Source organism: Delphinus delphis, chromosome 11, assembly GCF_949987515.2.
Source record: "Delphinus delphis chromosome 11, mDelDel1.2, whole genome shotgun sequence".
NCBI classification, from domain to species: domain Eukaryota; kingdom Metazoa; phylum Chordata; class Mammalia; order Artiodactyla; family Delphinidae; genus Delphinus; species Delphinus delphis.
The window spans coordinates 95,691,928-95,708,573 of NC_082693.1; the positions used below are offsets into that span (position 1 = coordinate 95,691,928).

Sequence of the window (16,646 nt, forward strand, 5' to 3'; positions counted from 1 at the left end):
GGAGGCGCCAGGATCAGAAAGTGGTTTCAGAAAGCTCACGCTGGGTGCTGCGTGAAGCGCTAATGGTCGTGGAGGCCAGGGCAGTGGGCCTTCGGGAGGGTGAGGGCTCAGCTCCTTCCAAGTCAGAGGGAGGCTGTCCGGACGCCCCCCTCATCTCAGGCACACCACACTGCCAACAGTGAAGCAACACAGCCTCATCTCGGGGCAGGACCTAATTAAAAACCCTAGCCGCCTGCCAATCCCCAGACCATTTACTTGGGATTAGCTCTCGAGAGCTGCTTAACACTCGGGCAGAAGCCAGCGCCACCCCCAGTCGCAGCATAATAACGGCTCGGGAGTACCTGGAGCCTCACTGGGTGCCAGGTGGGGCTCTAAAGGCATCACTTGCCTTATCTCCTGTGCCTCTCAACAAACCTGCAAGACCAGTCTTCATATCATCCCTGTTCCACCCATGAGGCTGCGAAGGCTCAGAGAGGGCTGACAACTTGCCCCAGGTCACAGAGCCAGAAGGGGCAGGGGCAGGATTGGAACCCAGGTCTGTGTGATTCACCAAGATGCTGATCTGGCAGTACCTGGAGTTTTCACTCCCCTGTTTTGTTTGAAAGTGCAGGTCTCACAGAGAGATCGGTGCAGGCATCCGGGCAGCACTTCACAGTTTACAAAGAACTCTGGGACTTATTGTCATTTAATTCTCATAGTAGCCTAAGGAGGTGGGCATGGACTTCCCACTTGCCAGAGGAGGAAACAGGTTTGTCCAGCTAGTCATTGACTGCCCTTGGATCAAACCCAGATGCCCAGTTCTCAAATCTCGTGCCCCTGCCCTGCACCACCTACTTCACTGCCAAGGCTGGCGGTGTGGGCTCATGGGCAGGGGCTCTCCTGGACCCCATGGGGAGCAGCACCCAGGCCTGGCCTCGTGGCATTCCTATTGAGGCTGGTGGGGCCGCCAGGGAGGTAACTGCCACTGTGGGTTCGTGAGGAGTCCATGTCTACCAGGGGCTGGGGCAGACTTCTCAGGGTTTGCTTGTGCCCTGAACATAGGACAGGAGTCTGAGGATGTGTCCCAGGCCAGGGAAACAGTGCAGTGTTATTACTGGGGTGGTGATGCTCCTTGGAGCCAGCCTTGCCCCATCTGGGTGCCCTGTCCCAGACCATCAGCATTTACCCTTCCAATTGTGATTTTCAAATGAATAAACCAATCGGCAGCTCAGGAAACCTGTAGAGCCTCTGTTTCCCCCTCTGTAAAATGGGAGCGATACTATCACCTTGCCCACCTCACAGCCTGGCCACCTCTGACTCATCTTTCAGGTCTCAGCTCTCATTTACTCCACCACTCCTTCCATAAGCACTATGTGTCAGGGTCTCCCAGACACTGGGGACACCAAGTCCCTTCATTCTGGGGCTTATGCTCTGGTGGAGGAGACGGTAATGACACAGAAGCAAGGGTGTGGGGAGCAAAGCAAGAAGAACCAAGCGAGAAGCAGGGAGACCCACATTCTGGGCGAGGGGTGACGGAAGCCGGGGCTGGGGTTGGGGCAGGAGAGAAGGGGCTGGATCCTGGACAGACTATCGGCAGGACTTGCCGAGGGATCGGCCGTAGGGGGAGGGAGGGGGCGGGCACAGCAGCAAGCCTTCTGGCCTGAGCATCTGGGGGCCTGGTACCATGTGCTGAGCTGGGGCCGACCTGGGGGGACTAAGGAGTGCTGTTCCTGACCAGGTGGGTGCAGACGCCCGTGGGTGCCCACACGGAGTGGACGTGATCTGGGGCTCGGGGTGGGGGGCTGGGGGGCTCTGGGCAGCCACATTGGGTGGGACTGTAATCCCGGGAGCAGAGCCGTCACGGAGGAGCGTAGACAGATGAGGAGATCTCTGAGGAAGGGGCCTGGGAGGTGCCAATGTTCAGAGGCCATGAAAATGTGGGTGACCCAGCACAGGGCCACCGGGGGATCCTAGGACCAAGGAAGGAGTGTGCCGTGGAGGAGGGAGACTGTGTCTGATGCCCTGCGAGGATGAGGACGGATCAGCATCGGAGGCTGCCTGCTCCGGGGAGCCAACCTTGACCCCAGGTTGAGCCCTCGAACCTGCTCTCAGGACAGGAATCATCTGCGTCTTCTGAGTCAGTGGCTCCGGCTTCGATTCATTTATCAGATGTGCTGCTGGCGTCCTCCATGCCTCTTCCTCCTCGGCCCTGTCCTCCCGGCCCCCGTGGCTGGCTGCCGGGCCTGTCTCTGGCCGGGGCTCCCACTGCATGCTTTGCTCCTGCGCTCAGCTCATGGTTCAAACGCTGGCCATCCAGTTCTGGGGCAGCACCTACAGGGGCCACGTCCGAATTTGGATCCAGCTCCGGGAAGCTCTGGGAACTTCTCTGGCAACACAAACCCAGCAGCAGCTTCTGGCCTCCTGAGTTCTCTCTCCTTCAGGACCAGGTTCTCACAGCAGCCCCTCCTCCCTCAAGTGCAGGGAGGGACAGGAGGAAGTGTCCATGCACTGTGCTCCCACCAGGGGTCGGGCACCAGCTGGTGACTCGCAAATGCGGTCTCTTCCACCCTTTTCGGGTAAGGGTGGGGATCCATCCTTATCCCCATTTCTGGAGGAGAAAACACACTCGGAGAGGGTCGAAACTTGACAAGAGGACAGGGGCTGCATCTGTCTTGCTTTCCACTGTGTCTGACGATTAGCCCAGTGCCTGGCACACACTAGACACTCAACAGCTATTCCTGGAAGGAGAGGAGGGAAGGCGAGAGGGAGAGGGACGAAGGAGGCAGGGTCTCCGAGGCCGTGTGGCAGGAGGAGGGGCTGGGATCTGAGGTCAAGCTGAGGCTTCGAGGTTCACGCTCTCCCATCCTCCCTTCGAGACTTTACTGAGCACCTACTCTGCACCACTGTCTCCCTGGCCTCTCAGGACACTGAGATCCAGTCATTAAAATCCTCTTTTTGGGGCTTCCCTGGTGGCACAGTGGTTGAGAGTCCGCCTGCTGATGCAGGGGACACGGGTTCGTGCCCCAGTCTGGGAAGATCCCACATTGCTGCGGAGCGGCTGGGCCCGTGAGCCATGGCCGCTGAGCCTGTGCGTCCGGAGCCTGTGCTCCGCAACAGGAGAGGCCACAACAGTGAGAGGCCTGCGTACCGCAAAAAAAAAAAAAGAAAAAAAATCCTCTTTTTGCAGAGCAGGGGCTGAAGTGAGGGCTCAGGGTCAAGGTCTTGCCCTGACTCTGCTCTGCCCTCACCGGCTGTGCTTCACACTTCATGGGAGGCGTTTGTGTGGTCATACAGTAAGCCAAGTGGCGGGGGGGTCCACAAACGGAGTATGAGTCCCTCAGCACCCCTGCCTGAAGCCCAGTTACTGTGTCCACACCCAGGTTGAAGCCTGGGAGCTGCTCGGTGAGGGCAAACAAGAGCTGTCCTGCCTGTACCCATCCTTGGAAGAACAACAGGGTGGGGAGGAAATATATTAAGGGCCAGTCACCGCCTCTCTGAGCCTCACTTTTCAGAGCTGTAAAATGGGAAGAAAAGTCTCTCACCAGGTGACGCTGCGACGCGAACCAGAGCACGCCTGGGAGGGTGCCTGGCACCCAGCGGCCCTGAGGAAAGGTGTCTTCCTTCCTTCTGGGCTGCCGGGGATCCAGAAAATCTGAGATAAGGTTTCCTAATCTGGAGGGCTAGAAATGGTAAGCACGCGGGCTCATGGCTTCCATCAGACACTCAGAGGGACCCGTGACCCGGAAAAGGCTCAAGAGCCCTGATTTCTTGCAACAAGATCAAAAAGGACCTGGTGGTGGTGAGTTGGCAGCACAGGCCCAGCCACAGCGCAGGACGAGGGAGGGGGCCCTGGTGCAAGCGGCCACGAGGAACACCTATTCCAGGCACCCCCTCATGGGGTGGCATCCCTAAGCCATGGTGAGTGGGGTGGGGGCAGCGTCGCCGTGTGCCCGCAGCCCCTACCTTCTTCCAGAGCAGCAGGGCCGTGGCCAGGATGCCAAGGACAGCCAGGAGGCCGATGAAGCAAAGAAGCAGGAGGTCCTGGGGGCCCTGCGGGGGCTCTCGGTAGCCTGTGTCTGGGTGCAGGGCAGGGAAGCAGAGACGTTAGTTGCCTGGGAGAGACACCCCCCACCCCCCAACCCTACTTACAACTCTCCCCCACCAGGACCCCCAGACCCCGCCTCTGCTGAGGTCCTCCTTCCCACACTCGCCTTGGCTACGTTTCTATGTTTGCTGCCTTGATTCCTGTTAGGAGTCAGGACTACATCCTTTGCTTCTTAGGTGCCCCTGCCTCGGTGACTTGGGTCCGCCGAGAGGTGCTTATGGGACCTGGGTGAGCCATTTCGCCTCCTGAGGCCTCCTCCTTTCCACACGTGAAGTGGTGATCATGCAGGCAGGAGTGGTGAGGGTGAAGGGGGTGGGCTTGCACAAGGCCTGGCAGGTGCTGCCGGCACCAGGGGTAGGTGAGAGCACAGCCCAGCCCCTTCCCTTGAGCCATCCAGCCTTTCATCCACCACTTTCTCCTTCCATGCCTCTGTCCACCCCTCTGTCCAGCTGGTTGGCCCAAAATTACAGCGTGCCAACCACATGCCAGGCTCACGAGCGTCTGTTATTTAACTAGCACGTCCTGCTACCGGGCGCCAGCCCTCGCATTCAGGATCTCACTCATCCCAGGAAAAGCCTCTGACAGGCAGGGTATTGCCATGAAGAGTAGGTCCAAGGTGATATCCTGGCAAGCAGCAGGACTGAGGGCCAAACTCAGGTCCGTGGGATTCTGTAACCCTGGCCCCTACCAGCGGGAGTCGCAGAGGTGCCTCAGAGAATCGCGACTTCAGTGATGGGCTGTTCTTAACCTTTTGGAGTCATTACTCTTTTGAGAACGTGAAGAAAACTAGGAATCTGTCCCCAGAAAGATACACACGAGCCGTGTCTTTGTTCACAGGTCTCTGCAAACACACGTGCACATGCCCCATTCTGTGCTCACCGAACTAATAGTGCCAAAGGGACACTGAGAAAAGGGCCTGCCAGAGGTAGTCAGACCCACACCCCAGGCCTCTGCCACACAAAGATGGGCGTCTCGGCACACCTGTGTGGCCAGGGGCTCCCCGAGGCTGCTCTGTTCTGTTTTGCCAAAGCTGAACAATGAGGCAAACGTTCCCCACTTCGGCTCCTGTGCCCCAAAGTCTGCCGGCTGAAACCTCCGGGCCCTTCGCCCTGGGAAGAGACGCGGAGGAAGCTCACCTCTGACCAGGATGAAGGTGCCGTTGCCTGTCACCCTGGAGCCCGGCCAGCGGACGGAGCAGTAGTAGGTGCCAGTGGCAGCTGCGTCAGGCAGCTTGGGGGTGATCTGACACTCTTCGGTGTGGGTCTGGTTCTCTCTGCCTGGACCAGGTTTGCAGCTGGTCTTCTCCTCAGAGCTCGTCCGGCCCAGGAGGTCCACGTAAAAGTAGCTGACTGTGAAGTGCTTGAAGGTGGGGGTGTATGGGTAGGTAATCCTGCAGCCGAAGGACACGGCCTTGTTGGCCAGAGACACCACAATGGGGAGGCCGGTGTGGGTCACTGACTGCCCTCCTGCAGGGGAAGGAAAAGGAGAGAGTGGTAACTTCGATCCCCTGCTTCCCCTTGAGGACCGTGCCTCACACTCACACGTCCCACGCCCTCAGTGTGCGCAGGTGGTGTCCAAGTGCTTTACACGTGATGACTCTATACTTCCCAACACACCCAAGGCACAAGTGTGTAAGGGCTCCATTTTACAGAGAGGAAGAGTCTGGGGTCAGGGAGGTCAAGCCTCTAGCTTTCAGTTTCTCTGCAGGTATGGAGCGGAGCTGCCACCACCACCCCCCCGACCCCGGGCTGGATGACCCCAGACCCCACGCTTCCAACCACTCTCCCTCCCAAAGGTCAAGAAGCCACGTTGGATAAAATCACAGGTCTGAGACAACCCGAAGCTGGTGAAGGATGAGAAGTAAAGAGGAAAGAGGCAGGAAACAAAATAATGAAACCCTTCCTGGCAGGAAGAAGCACTTCCTGGCATAGACAGATGCACAGAGGGAGGCAGGTCTGCCCAGGGCTCTCCCCAGCCTGAGGGGGAGGCATGCCAGGGAACAATCAGGAGAGACACACCTTTCCCTGAATCTGAGCTTGGAGAATTTGTCAAGTTTTTATAGACTATAATAAGCAATGCCCCAGAAGCAGTTTTCCAACAACGCAGAGGTGCTCCTTATGCAGCCATTTGGCCGTGAGCATGACGAAGGCAGTTCTCCGGGAGCTGTCTTCTCCCCCACCCCCGTGTACCACCCCCCTCTCATCAGAGGCACCTAGGAAAACAATTTGAAAGCCCTCAAAGCAGCAGCCTGCCTGGCTGGGCGGCCCGCCCTCCCGCAGGCTCTGAGGCGCTGGTCAGATCCTGTGCAGGGTCAGCACAGCTGCCACCTCTCCCCCCGCCTGGACTTCAGCTGCACAAGCCACGCCCACCTTCAGTACGCCCTGTCCCCCAGCGCCTTCCCTCTCCTGCAGATGAATGACAGACAGTTCTAGACTGAGGTCGGCATCGAGCAGCCTAGAACGTGCTGGCCAGGTTGCTAATCGGGAGAAAATGTGTTGGAGCCACTCGCGTGGGAGCAGCAGGGTTTAGGTGGCTGGAGAAGTGAGGCGTGGGCCTCCCACCTGCGGTCCGTGTGGCTCTGGCAAGAGGCCAGGCCGGTTTCTTTGGTTTCTTCTTGGGTCCTTTCAGCTCAGCCCTGGGCCGGATCCTCAAGGGAGGTGAGGCCAGGCCCCCTGGGAGACTCGGGGGCAGGGGCGGACAGGGTCCTCCACACCGCTAATCCCTCCAAGCTCGGGCCAAACAGATATTTTGAGCTTCCTGGGGAGCAACTAAAGAGACACCCCCTCCCCCGAAGAACTCAAGCCAGTTCCAGGGAATCGACTGGCGTGTCTGGACGTCACAGTGGGTTGACTTTGTCCTGTGTGATGCTCACGCGTGGAGACGCCACTGAGCCAGCCCCGGGGGCGCCCCTCCGGTGAGCGGCGGGGAGAGGACTTCACACCGCACTGTGGACCTCTGGGCTGCTAGTGGCTGCTGTTTAGCTAGAACGATATATTCATTTTGTCATAAAACAAGGAGCCTTGATTCAGGCCTGAGGTTGGAGGTGTGGCAGGGGCAGGGTAGGGGTGCAGAGCCGGCGGGAGAGGGGTTGTGCATGACCCCCCCAGGGTCCCAGGTGGGCCGAGAGGACAGGAGGCGAGATGAGCAGTGCTCTCCAGCCCATGCTGTGTCCTTCCTGCGCACAGGCCACCGCCCCCCTCTGCAGCCACCTCTGCCGTCCTCTCTGCCTGGGACCGCCACCTCCTCACCTGGCCAACGCCTAGTTAGTCCCCCAAACTCGGCTCAGGAACCACTTGCCAACTCTTCCGTACCTCCCCTCATCTGGTTCTCATGGTGACCCTGCGAGGCAGCCAGCCAAGCGCCAGCAACAGGCTGGTGTTTCCTCATGAGGGTCGGCAGGTTGGAACCCAACCAAAACCACCGGGAAAGTGGCTACGCCGAGGCCTCTCCCCCTCCCCCAGGGCCGCTTGCTCCTTCTCTCCCGTATCTAAGAGGCCCCTCCAGGCCCGGGGAGGCTGGACGTGCTGTCAGCACGGCGAGGCCACCTTCCTGTTTGTCCTGGCAGGAAGACGTTCATCCAACTGTCTTAAAAAATTATCCCCATTTGAGGTGTCTTTCTAGAAAATGAAGGAATCTGCTAGTGCAATTAAGCCAATCTTTTACATTTCTGGGGAAATCTATAAAAATAGATGATCATTGTTCTGTATTCTTCTGGGATTTGTTATTTTAAGGTCAGAGGGACAGGACTGTGGAAGTGTATGGTCTTGGCTCAGGTCTGCCACAGAGAGAACCTCAGACCTCAGGTGAAACTGCTGTCTCCAAAAAGTGAAGGGATGAGGCCATCTCTGTGGACCAGTAAGGTCCGTCAGTCAGGAGACAGCAGGCCCAAACAAGGAGGAGGACGGGAGGCCTGCTCTTGCAGCAAAGGCGATTGGGTTCTGACCTGATGATATAGCTAACTGCTTCCAGGGCCCCTTCTTTTTACTGGGTGTCAGCACCCCAGTGCCTGGACCATGGCAGCCCAGCTCCCACCTCCTCTCCTGGACCTGTGCCTCCAAGAAGCCCCTCTGGGGTCCAGGCTGCTCCAATCGGTGGCCACCTAGAAGCATCCACCAGTTAAGGCCCCGTGCTACAGACAGGTTCAGAGTAAGTTCTGAGTCCACAGATGCTTTTCAGCTACCAGTTGTTTGCAGCTCCAGCAAACATTTAAGAGTATCAGTTAGATCACAGGCCCTGTTTGAGGTCCAGAGGGGCTCCCTGCCCTGGCAATGTCCCCAGTCTAACAGGGACGGGAGGGAGCCTGGAGTGGGAAGCCTGGCGGAGAGGGAACCACTAACTGTGACTAGGGAGGAGGCGAAGGGGTGGTGATGCCCTGGGGGTCTGGAAGCAGGAACACACACGTACAGTGAGGCCAGAACTGGCCCAAGGACAGAGGGGAAAGAAAACGTATAGAAAACGTATTCTGGCTCCGTGTGGCACAGACCCTATGTCAACTAAACACCGTGACAGGACTTCCCTGGTGGTGCAGGGGTTAAGAATCCTCCTGCCAGGACTTCCCTGGTGGCGCAGGGGTTAAGAGTCCTCCTGCCAGGACTTCCCTGGTGGCACAGCGGTTCAGAATCTGCCTGCCAATGCAGGGGACACAGGTTTGAGCCCTGGTCCGGGAAGGTCCCACATGCTGCGGAGCAGCTAAGCCTGTGGGCCACAACTACTGAGACCGTGTGCCACAACTACTGAAGCCCACATGCCTAGAGTCCGTGCTCCGCAACAAGAGAAGCCACCGCAATGAGAAGCCTGCGCACCACAATGAAGAGTAGCCCCCACTCGCCGCAACTAGAGAAAGCCCGCGTGCAGCAACGAAGACCCAACACAGCCATAAATAAATAAATAAATTTATTTATTTATTAAAAAAAAAAAAATCCTCCTGCCAATGTAGGAGACACGGGTTCAAACCCTGGTCCGGAAAGATCCCACATGCCGCCCATGAGCCACAACTACTGAGCCCGTGTGCTGCAACTACTGAGACCTGTGCACCTAGAGCCTGTGCTCTGCAACGAGAGAAGTCACCACAATGAGAAGCCTGGACAACACAGCGAAGAGGAGCCCCTTGCTCGCCGCAACTAGAGAAAGCCCGCGCACATCAACGAAGACCCAACGCAGCAATAAGTAAGTAAGTAAATAAATAAATAAAATAAAAATAAACACCGTGACAATCCTATGAGGCAACGATTGCAACCCCATTTTGAAGAAAAGAAAACAGAAGGTCTTAGAGGTCCAAAGCCACAGAGTTCCTAAATGGTAGAGTTGGGATTTGAACCCAAGTTTGTCTGACTGTGCTTAAGGAAGAAAAGCCAGCACTCGGGCCAGGCAGCGGAGTCAGACCCAGCCAAGTGTGACCGGTGCCAGACTGTGAGCATTCGCGGTAGCACCAAGCACAGGAGACATCAGATGCTAAGAGAGGGCTTTGTCAGACGCCTGGTAGGAAGCATACTTTTCCACAGTTGGAGGCTGACAGGTGGCTGCACGGCTGCAAGATCACATGGAAACCACGGACCAGACAGTGTGGGTGAAGAGAGGGCTTGGACAGAGCTGCTGGGGCACCCAACCTGCCCTGCGGGGGCCTGCTTCTCACCCTAGATGCAGAGGGGCTTCCTTGGGATGCTCACAGAGCTTGAGGTGTGCCCCCTGAGTGCCACAGGGATGGCACGCTGGCTGGCGCCTGTCTCAAGCCCTGTATCAGCTGCATCATGCTTTGGCCCTAGTTCAGCAAAGGGAGTGTGTCTCCCGGGGGACAAGGTGGGCCAGGGCCGAGTGGGCCAGCCTGGGGATTCTCTTAGATTCATGGGCTGTCAAGAGGGGCAAACGGCCCAGGGAAGAGGACTGGGGCGGACCTTGGATTCCTGAGGCTGTAGCAGGAGGGAGAACCACAGGAGCCCGATTGGGGGCCCCTGAGTGGCCACGAAAGTGCCCAAGAGAGTCCACCCCACACCCTGCACCCAGAGACAGGCCCCGTGTCCGCAATACCTGATGGGCAGGGCTTCTCGCTCCTTCCCGCTCCACCCGGTTGACACGTGGGGACGCTCGAAGAGGGGATCTGAGCAGAGAAGGAGGGAAGAGGGCCCTCACCCCTTACTCTCACCCCATGGCACCAGGAATGAGTTCGGCGTCAGTCAGTTCTGAATCTTGGCTGTAACTCGGGTTTGGAGACTTGAAGAACTCATCTGCGACGGTAAATGACCGCAGGGCTCTGCGGTGCTCAGGATGGCTGCAGCAGCTCCAGGCGCGGAGGAACCTCCGCACACCAAGAGATCTGGGCTGCAGCAGCACCACAAAGCTGCTTTTGGCTAATTCTGTGCATCCCGGTGCAGCCTACAGGCCCGGACAGGCACCGGGAGGAAAGCACTTCAAGGAGCCTGGCGTGTTTTCTGCAGGAGGGACGGATTGGTGGCACAAGGGAGAAGGGGCTGGAGGTGGCTGTTCTTCCCAATGCAGGTCTGAAAGGACAAGAGGGGGCGGGAGGCGCAGGGAGAATTTGAAGGTCGAGTCCAGGGGGAGTTTTTCTGGATGGGAGAACTGTGAGCCTGTGTCAGTGTGGATGGTTCGGGACCCGGGAGGGGGTGCAGCACTGTTGGGTGAGGTCCATGGCGAGTCGGAGGAGAGAAGGATTGGGAAAGAGTTGCAGCTGGGCGTCTGGGAGGGCTCCACTCCCCAGGGCCACCACCCCAGCCCCACACAACTGCAAGCACCCAGAAGCTTGCACTGGGCAGCACGGCTACACCCCAAGCCCTGCCCACTCCTACTTTGCAGGAGATGGTGTTTTCAGGGATGGTACATCCTCCATCCCTCACTTATTGGCAGCTCCAGGGACTGCTAGGAAGCCTGCGGCCTGAACAGAAATGGCGGGGGGCGGGGGGGCGGGGGAGGAGTGCCTGGGAGAAGACCAGTTTCCAGAGGTAGCAGGCCTGGGTTTGGATCCTGGCTCTGCCATTAAAAACTGTGCAACCTTAGGCAAGTGACTTTACTTCTCTGAACCTCGGTATCTTCCCTGCAACAAGGGGAGAAAAACAATGCCAAACTTGCAGGGTTGTCATGAGAAAAAATGGGTCCAAGAACACAGTATGCCTGCCACAGGGTCAGGCTGCCTTTCCCCAGTGACAAGGAGGCAGGGAAGCCAGAACAGTCCTAAGTCCTCACCGTGAACGTGGAAAGGCAAATGCCAGCCTGACTCTTCTGCCCACGTAAGTGAGAAGCCCACAGCACAGGGCACTGCAGCACAGGGTGGCCTCCGGGCATGACAGGACCCCCAGGGACTCCCTGCCTCCTGCCCCAAGCCTGTCTAACACCTCAGGCCCTGTGCTGGGCCGGATACCAGGGGTAGGCGACACCGTGGGGCGTGGACCCTGGCCTGGCCCTCGAGGCTCGCCTGCCTGGGAGAGCAGTGTGTGTGCAGGGGTTCTGAGCCGGGAGGCCCTCCCGCCCCAGCAGCTTCCAGCTGCTCTTCCCCCATCCTGCCTGCTTGTCTGCCGCCCCTGTTGGGAAAGACTTTATCTACCACCCGCCGGCACCTGATTCCTCCCTTTTCCGGTTCTTCTTTTGAATCTGTGGGCGCTTGAACTGTGGGTTTGAGAGCTGGCTGGCAGTTGGTGCCTCACTCCCCACTCCAGCCCAGGGACTCCATGCTGAGTCTCTGGGGCAGGCATCTGTAATCAAGGAACTTGACGGGGTGTGGGGGGGGTGCCCACGCCATCAGACCTTTCCATCCCCAGCACAGCAGCCCCCTCTTCCACCTTGGCAGCTCCAGCATCCATCCTCCTCTTCTCCCCAGCCAGGCTTGCCGGGCACTGCCCTCGAGGGGGATCCACCAGCCATCCTGATCCTGCCCTGCCTGGCCCTGCCTGGACCCCTCACCAGAGGAGGCCCAGGAAGGAGTCTGAAATCAATTTACAGGGTCAAGACATGCAATTAAAAAACACAGAACATGGAGCATCTCGTTTGTAGTAAGGACGCTGTTTGTGACCTTCTGGTTTGTTACATTCCTACAACTGGATTCAGACAGGGTCACGCTAGAACGTGCATCCCTTAACTTTAGGCCGCTGTTAAAAAAATTTCTTTTAAGTCCTTGTCCTGGCGGATCCAGTTAATTCCCTCAGGCCCTGTGCAGCCCCACTCAGCTGCCCTCGGTCCTCACTCACTCGCTCCCCGACAGACACCAAGTCTACCAGGCTCTTGAGCCTTTGCCCACACTATTCCAGCTGCTCAGAATGCCCGTCTGTTCCCCTCCTCTCCCCAGGCTGTGGAGTCACCCTCTCAGTCTGCAGGACTCGCTCACCTCCTCCCTGAGCCACTCCTGGGTGCATGGCCCTGCCCGTAGAGCACAGACCCTCAGTCTTCGCTGTCAAGCCTCCGATGACAAGGACTAACCTCCACTGGGCGTGTTCCCTTTTGCAGATGAGAAAACTGAGGCTCAGAGAAGGGAGGAGGTTTGCCCAATCGGCACAGTAGTTACTAGTGGAGGAAATGGGATTTTAAGCTGTGTCTCTTCGAGCAGATAACCCCACACTCTTATCCACTACTCTGGGCTACAATGTTAAAATCTCAAAGCAAGCAAAAGAAAAACCTTTTCAAATGAAAGAACTGCCCTCTTTTTTAAAGGGAGATAAAAATTCAGAGGCCTTTCCCCTAAATTTGGGTCATCTAATAGGGAAACACATCTGACAGCCCGAAGGGGGTCTGAGGGTGGTGAGTAACCCTGCAGCATTAAGGGGACCGAGACCATTGCCCAGCTCAAGAGAGCCTGTGGCTCCCAGAGCAGAAACCAGTGGCCCCAGGAGCCCTGTACAGACTGGTGCTGTGGCGGGGCCAGCCAGAGTCCCTCCCTCACCGCGGCACAGATATCCTCTCACCCCTAGAACCTGGCACTCTCCCCCACACGCCCCTCCCTCCCCAGCCTCTCCAGCTGTCCTGGGCCACTCACTGTTCCTCTCGCCATCCAACCCCAGAGCCAGGCCCTGGCCCCAGCTTCCCCCTCTGCCTGGAACTCAATCCCTTCCAGGGCACCGAGCCAAGGGTATGAGAGCCCAGAGGTGGTGATCAAAGGTATCCGTTCCAACTTAGGTCGATTTTAAATGAAAACGCTTTGTCCAGCTACAGAAGAGAGCAGTTCCCACGGTCTTTATTTTAGGCATGGAGCTTTGCCCTCCAGTTTAATTCTGGCATCTCTCAGAGCCATGCCTTTTTTTCAAGGCCCTTCTGATGGGCTGCTAGGAAGACACAGATGCGGGGCTGCTGGTTTTATCACAGAGCTCTGGCCATTTGCCTGAGCCTGAATCCCGGGATGCCACAGAAAAACAGGTGAGTCCTTCAGGACACATGCATCAAACATGACGGTGCGTGGCCAAGCAGCTGATTAGGGAGAAGCACAGAGCAGGCGTTGGAAGGCAATCTTTGAACAGAGCGTGTGTATCCTGGAGCTTTTAGCGCTGATGCCCTCGGAACACTGCCATCAGACTGGCTGTCACATCTTTCAACACCTCCAACTGACAAAGATGCTCACGGATGTGGCTTGCCTGGGGGTGGGGGGGAGGGCATTTCCATGCCTGCCTGCATGCTGTTCTCAGGCCTCCAGACTCTGGACCCTGGGTGCACAGGGACCACACGGGGACACAAACCGAGTGCAGAATGTCAAATGTTTAGTCCCAGAAATGTACAAGTTTCACCGTGTTAATTGGTATTTTTATAGCAGTCACCTCCCTCCTGGCCTGTTTTGAAAGGCAAGTTGCTCAAACTTTGGAGCTCGTTGGAGGGTGTGGCCTGGGGACTCTGTTTCTCCCTTTACAACCGGCTTTACCCTTAAAGTAGGGGGTCAGGATGTGGTTGGAGGCATCATAGAGCCAACGGCTGGAGTGAGGTTTTGCTCCTTGTCTCTGAAAGGGGAGAAATGGAGCAAGGGGGATAGACCCCACCAGGACGCATCCTTCAGCAAGGAATGTGTGTCCCCCCCACTGGGAAGGCACCTGCCGGACAAAGCTGCAAGTGGTGAGATAAAGGGGAGTCTCAGGGATGGCAGAAACCCAGGGGAGGAGACCCAGCCCACACAGAAGGGGCAGGGGCTTCCTGGAGAAGCGACCCTTGGAGCTGGTGCTTTGTTTTTTTAATTATAACTCTTTAGGGCACACCCCTCCCCCCGCCCCCGCATTATGAAAGCGCAACATGCTCACTGTATAAATTCTAGAAACCGCAGCGAAGGATCATAAGGGCGTCAGGCTTGTGTGCAGTTCTCTCCCCCCACCCCCCGCCCCCGTGACATCACAGCTGTGAGCATTCTGGTCTTTCTTTCCCATCTCTTTACCAAGCTGAGCTTTGGAGAAAGAGTCATCGGAGGCAGCCAGGTTTAGAGGGGAGGGTGCACGCGAGGGGGTTTAAGCACAGGAAAGCTCCTGGGTGAAGCTTCTATAAGGCTTGAACCAGGCCAAGGAGTTGGGGGACTCCAGAGCCGTGGTGGAGTTGAAAGAAAGGGTTTGAGTCGGGACCAGAGGGAGGTGGGGGGTTGAATGTTGTCCTGGAAACCTGGGGAGCCTCTGTGGGCCTCAAAATCGGGAAGTGACACGGTCACACTTGATGTTAGGGAAATGACAAGAGAAGTACTAGAGAGCTCCAAGCAGCCTTCCTCAGCTGCCTAAAACCCTCGCGTTAGTGACTCGTTCTGTGGGATTCGGCGCCCCCACCTCCAGCCTCCTTTTAAAATATAAATGCTTCTGGCTGACAACACACTAACTCCTTCCTGTGGATGCCTCCGCCAGAGCACACTTCTATCCTGACTTCTCTTAAATCTCCCCCTCCCCAAAGATCCTATACCCTCCGGGCACAGAATCACTCAACTGCCCTCCATCTTCCTCTCCCACCCCTTCCGCATCCTCCCGTCTGCCAGCCTGGTCCTTCCCTCTTGCCCCATCCCCTCCCCTCCCAACATCTGATGCTTTCCGCCCAGGAGGTCAGCAAAGACCCTGGTGGCTAAGCTGTGGCTCCTGTTCTTTCTGGCCTTGACCCTGGCCCCAGAGACCCCTTCCTCTCCAGCCTTCCCCTTCTCTCTTTCTTACACAGCCACCTCCTAAGGTTGGGTACTTGTTCCTCGGCTGTCTGTACCCTCACCTGCCCCAGGTAAGCTCAGTCGTGCTCCACACCTCTGAGCTCCTGCACATTCAGAACCACAGGTGAACACCCTGGGGAGCAAGGCTGGTTCATCAGGGACTGGGAGAGTTGACCAGAAAGGGCACCACAGAGAAAGTAAGAAAGTACCAGAGCTTGACCTTGGCCAACAGGTTGGAGTCACCAGGTAGGCAAGTGAAAGGACACCTTCCAGGCCAAGGGAGCAGCAGGAACGAAAGCTCAGGGGCAGACAGTCACCAGCACGGCTCAAAGTGGGGTGTGGGGAAGGGGGGCAGGAACCTGGGAGGAAAGGGTAGCCCAGGGCCAGGGAGGGGGGGATGCGGGAGGGGGAGGGTTCTACCGAAATTCTCCACAGCAAGAACCAGCTGATGGCAATGAGGCTGTCTGCAGCTGTGCTCCATGGACCCAGGGGTGATCATCCTTATATATACACATTCTCTCTTGGGCCCTTAGCTCCATAGGACAGGTCTGAGAGGGGAGGTTCTGATTTAAAGGGTATGCATGTTTTAAATTTTGGTACGTGTTGCCAAGTATGAACTTGCCTTCGGAAACGTGCCCTCGGACCCTATGACCAACGCTGTAGCAAGTGTCTCGCCTGATTGTCTGAGGATGGGCTGCCTGAGGGGAGGAGGCCAAACCTGCACTTGAGCTTGGGTTGCACCCACTTGGTGCCTCCTTCCTGCCCCCACCCCTACCCCACAACCTGCCCGTGAGCAGCAAGCAGGGACCAGGCCTAGAGCCTCAAGAGGGCGCCAGCTCCGGCCCTACCCTGCCTCCACCACAGCCCACGCAGTCTTGGGGTGGCTGTGTGTGCTGACGGGGGAGCAGATACCAGGCCCACCCCCTCCTCCAGGCAGCCTGTCCCCACGATGGAGACCCACAAACCTTCCCTGCGGGGTCCCAGGTGCCAGCCCTGGGGCCATCGGTGGTCCTGGATGTGCCCTCCTCTTGCCACTGGCAAGAGGCCTGCATAGGAGGGTGCTGAGCGCCATGACAGGGACATAGGAGCTCAGAGCGGTCAGGTGACTCGGACAAAGTCTTCCAGGACTCAAACCCAGGTAGCTCAGGAAGCCAGGGAGCTGCTCCACCTGCCAATGTCACATCTACTCCCTCTCCCTCCACCTCTCCAGGCTCATTTCAATCGCCCCCTTCCCTTCCTCTGGCTTTGGCCCCCACCCCAGTGCCTGACACCCGCACTCCCACTACCGTGAGGCCCCACCTAGATCCTTAACAAGCAAGCAATCAGGTGGAGGGTCAAATCCTGTTTCCCGGCTTACGTTTACCCAGCACCCCGACATCCACCCCCTCATTCACGGATCAGGAGGGTTCTGTCACTCCTCTCCTGGTGGCATCACACCTCCACCCTGCTCAGAACTCCAGGGGTTGTCTGGCTGCG

The 16,646-nt window shown here is 57.6% G+C and overlaps 1 protein-coding gene across 1 annotated transcript in view; it reads right to left on the bottom strand.

Moving 5' to 3' along the window:
* NFAM1 (NFAT activating protein with ITAM motif 1) overlaps positions 1 to 16,646 on the bottom strand; it is a 33,497-nt gene that overhangs the window by 12,010 nt on the left and 4,841 nt on the right. Inside the window, exons 2-3 of the mRNA XM_060023985.1 lie at positions 5,221 to 5,550; positions 3,943 to 4,055 (exon numbers count right to left, since the gene is read on the bottom strand). Coding sequence (XP_059879968.1) covers positions 3,943 to 4,055; positions 5,221 to 5,550 — 443 coding nt within the window. The remainder of the gene's footprint in view (positions 1 to 3,942; positions 4,056 to 5,220; positions 5,551 to 16,646) is intronic.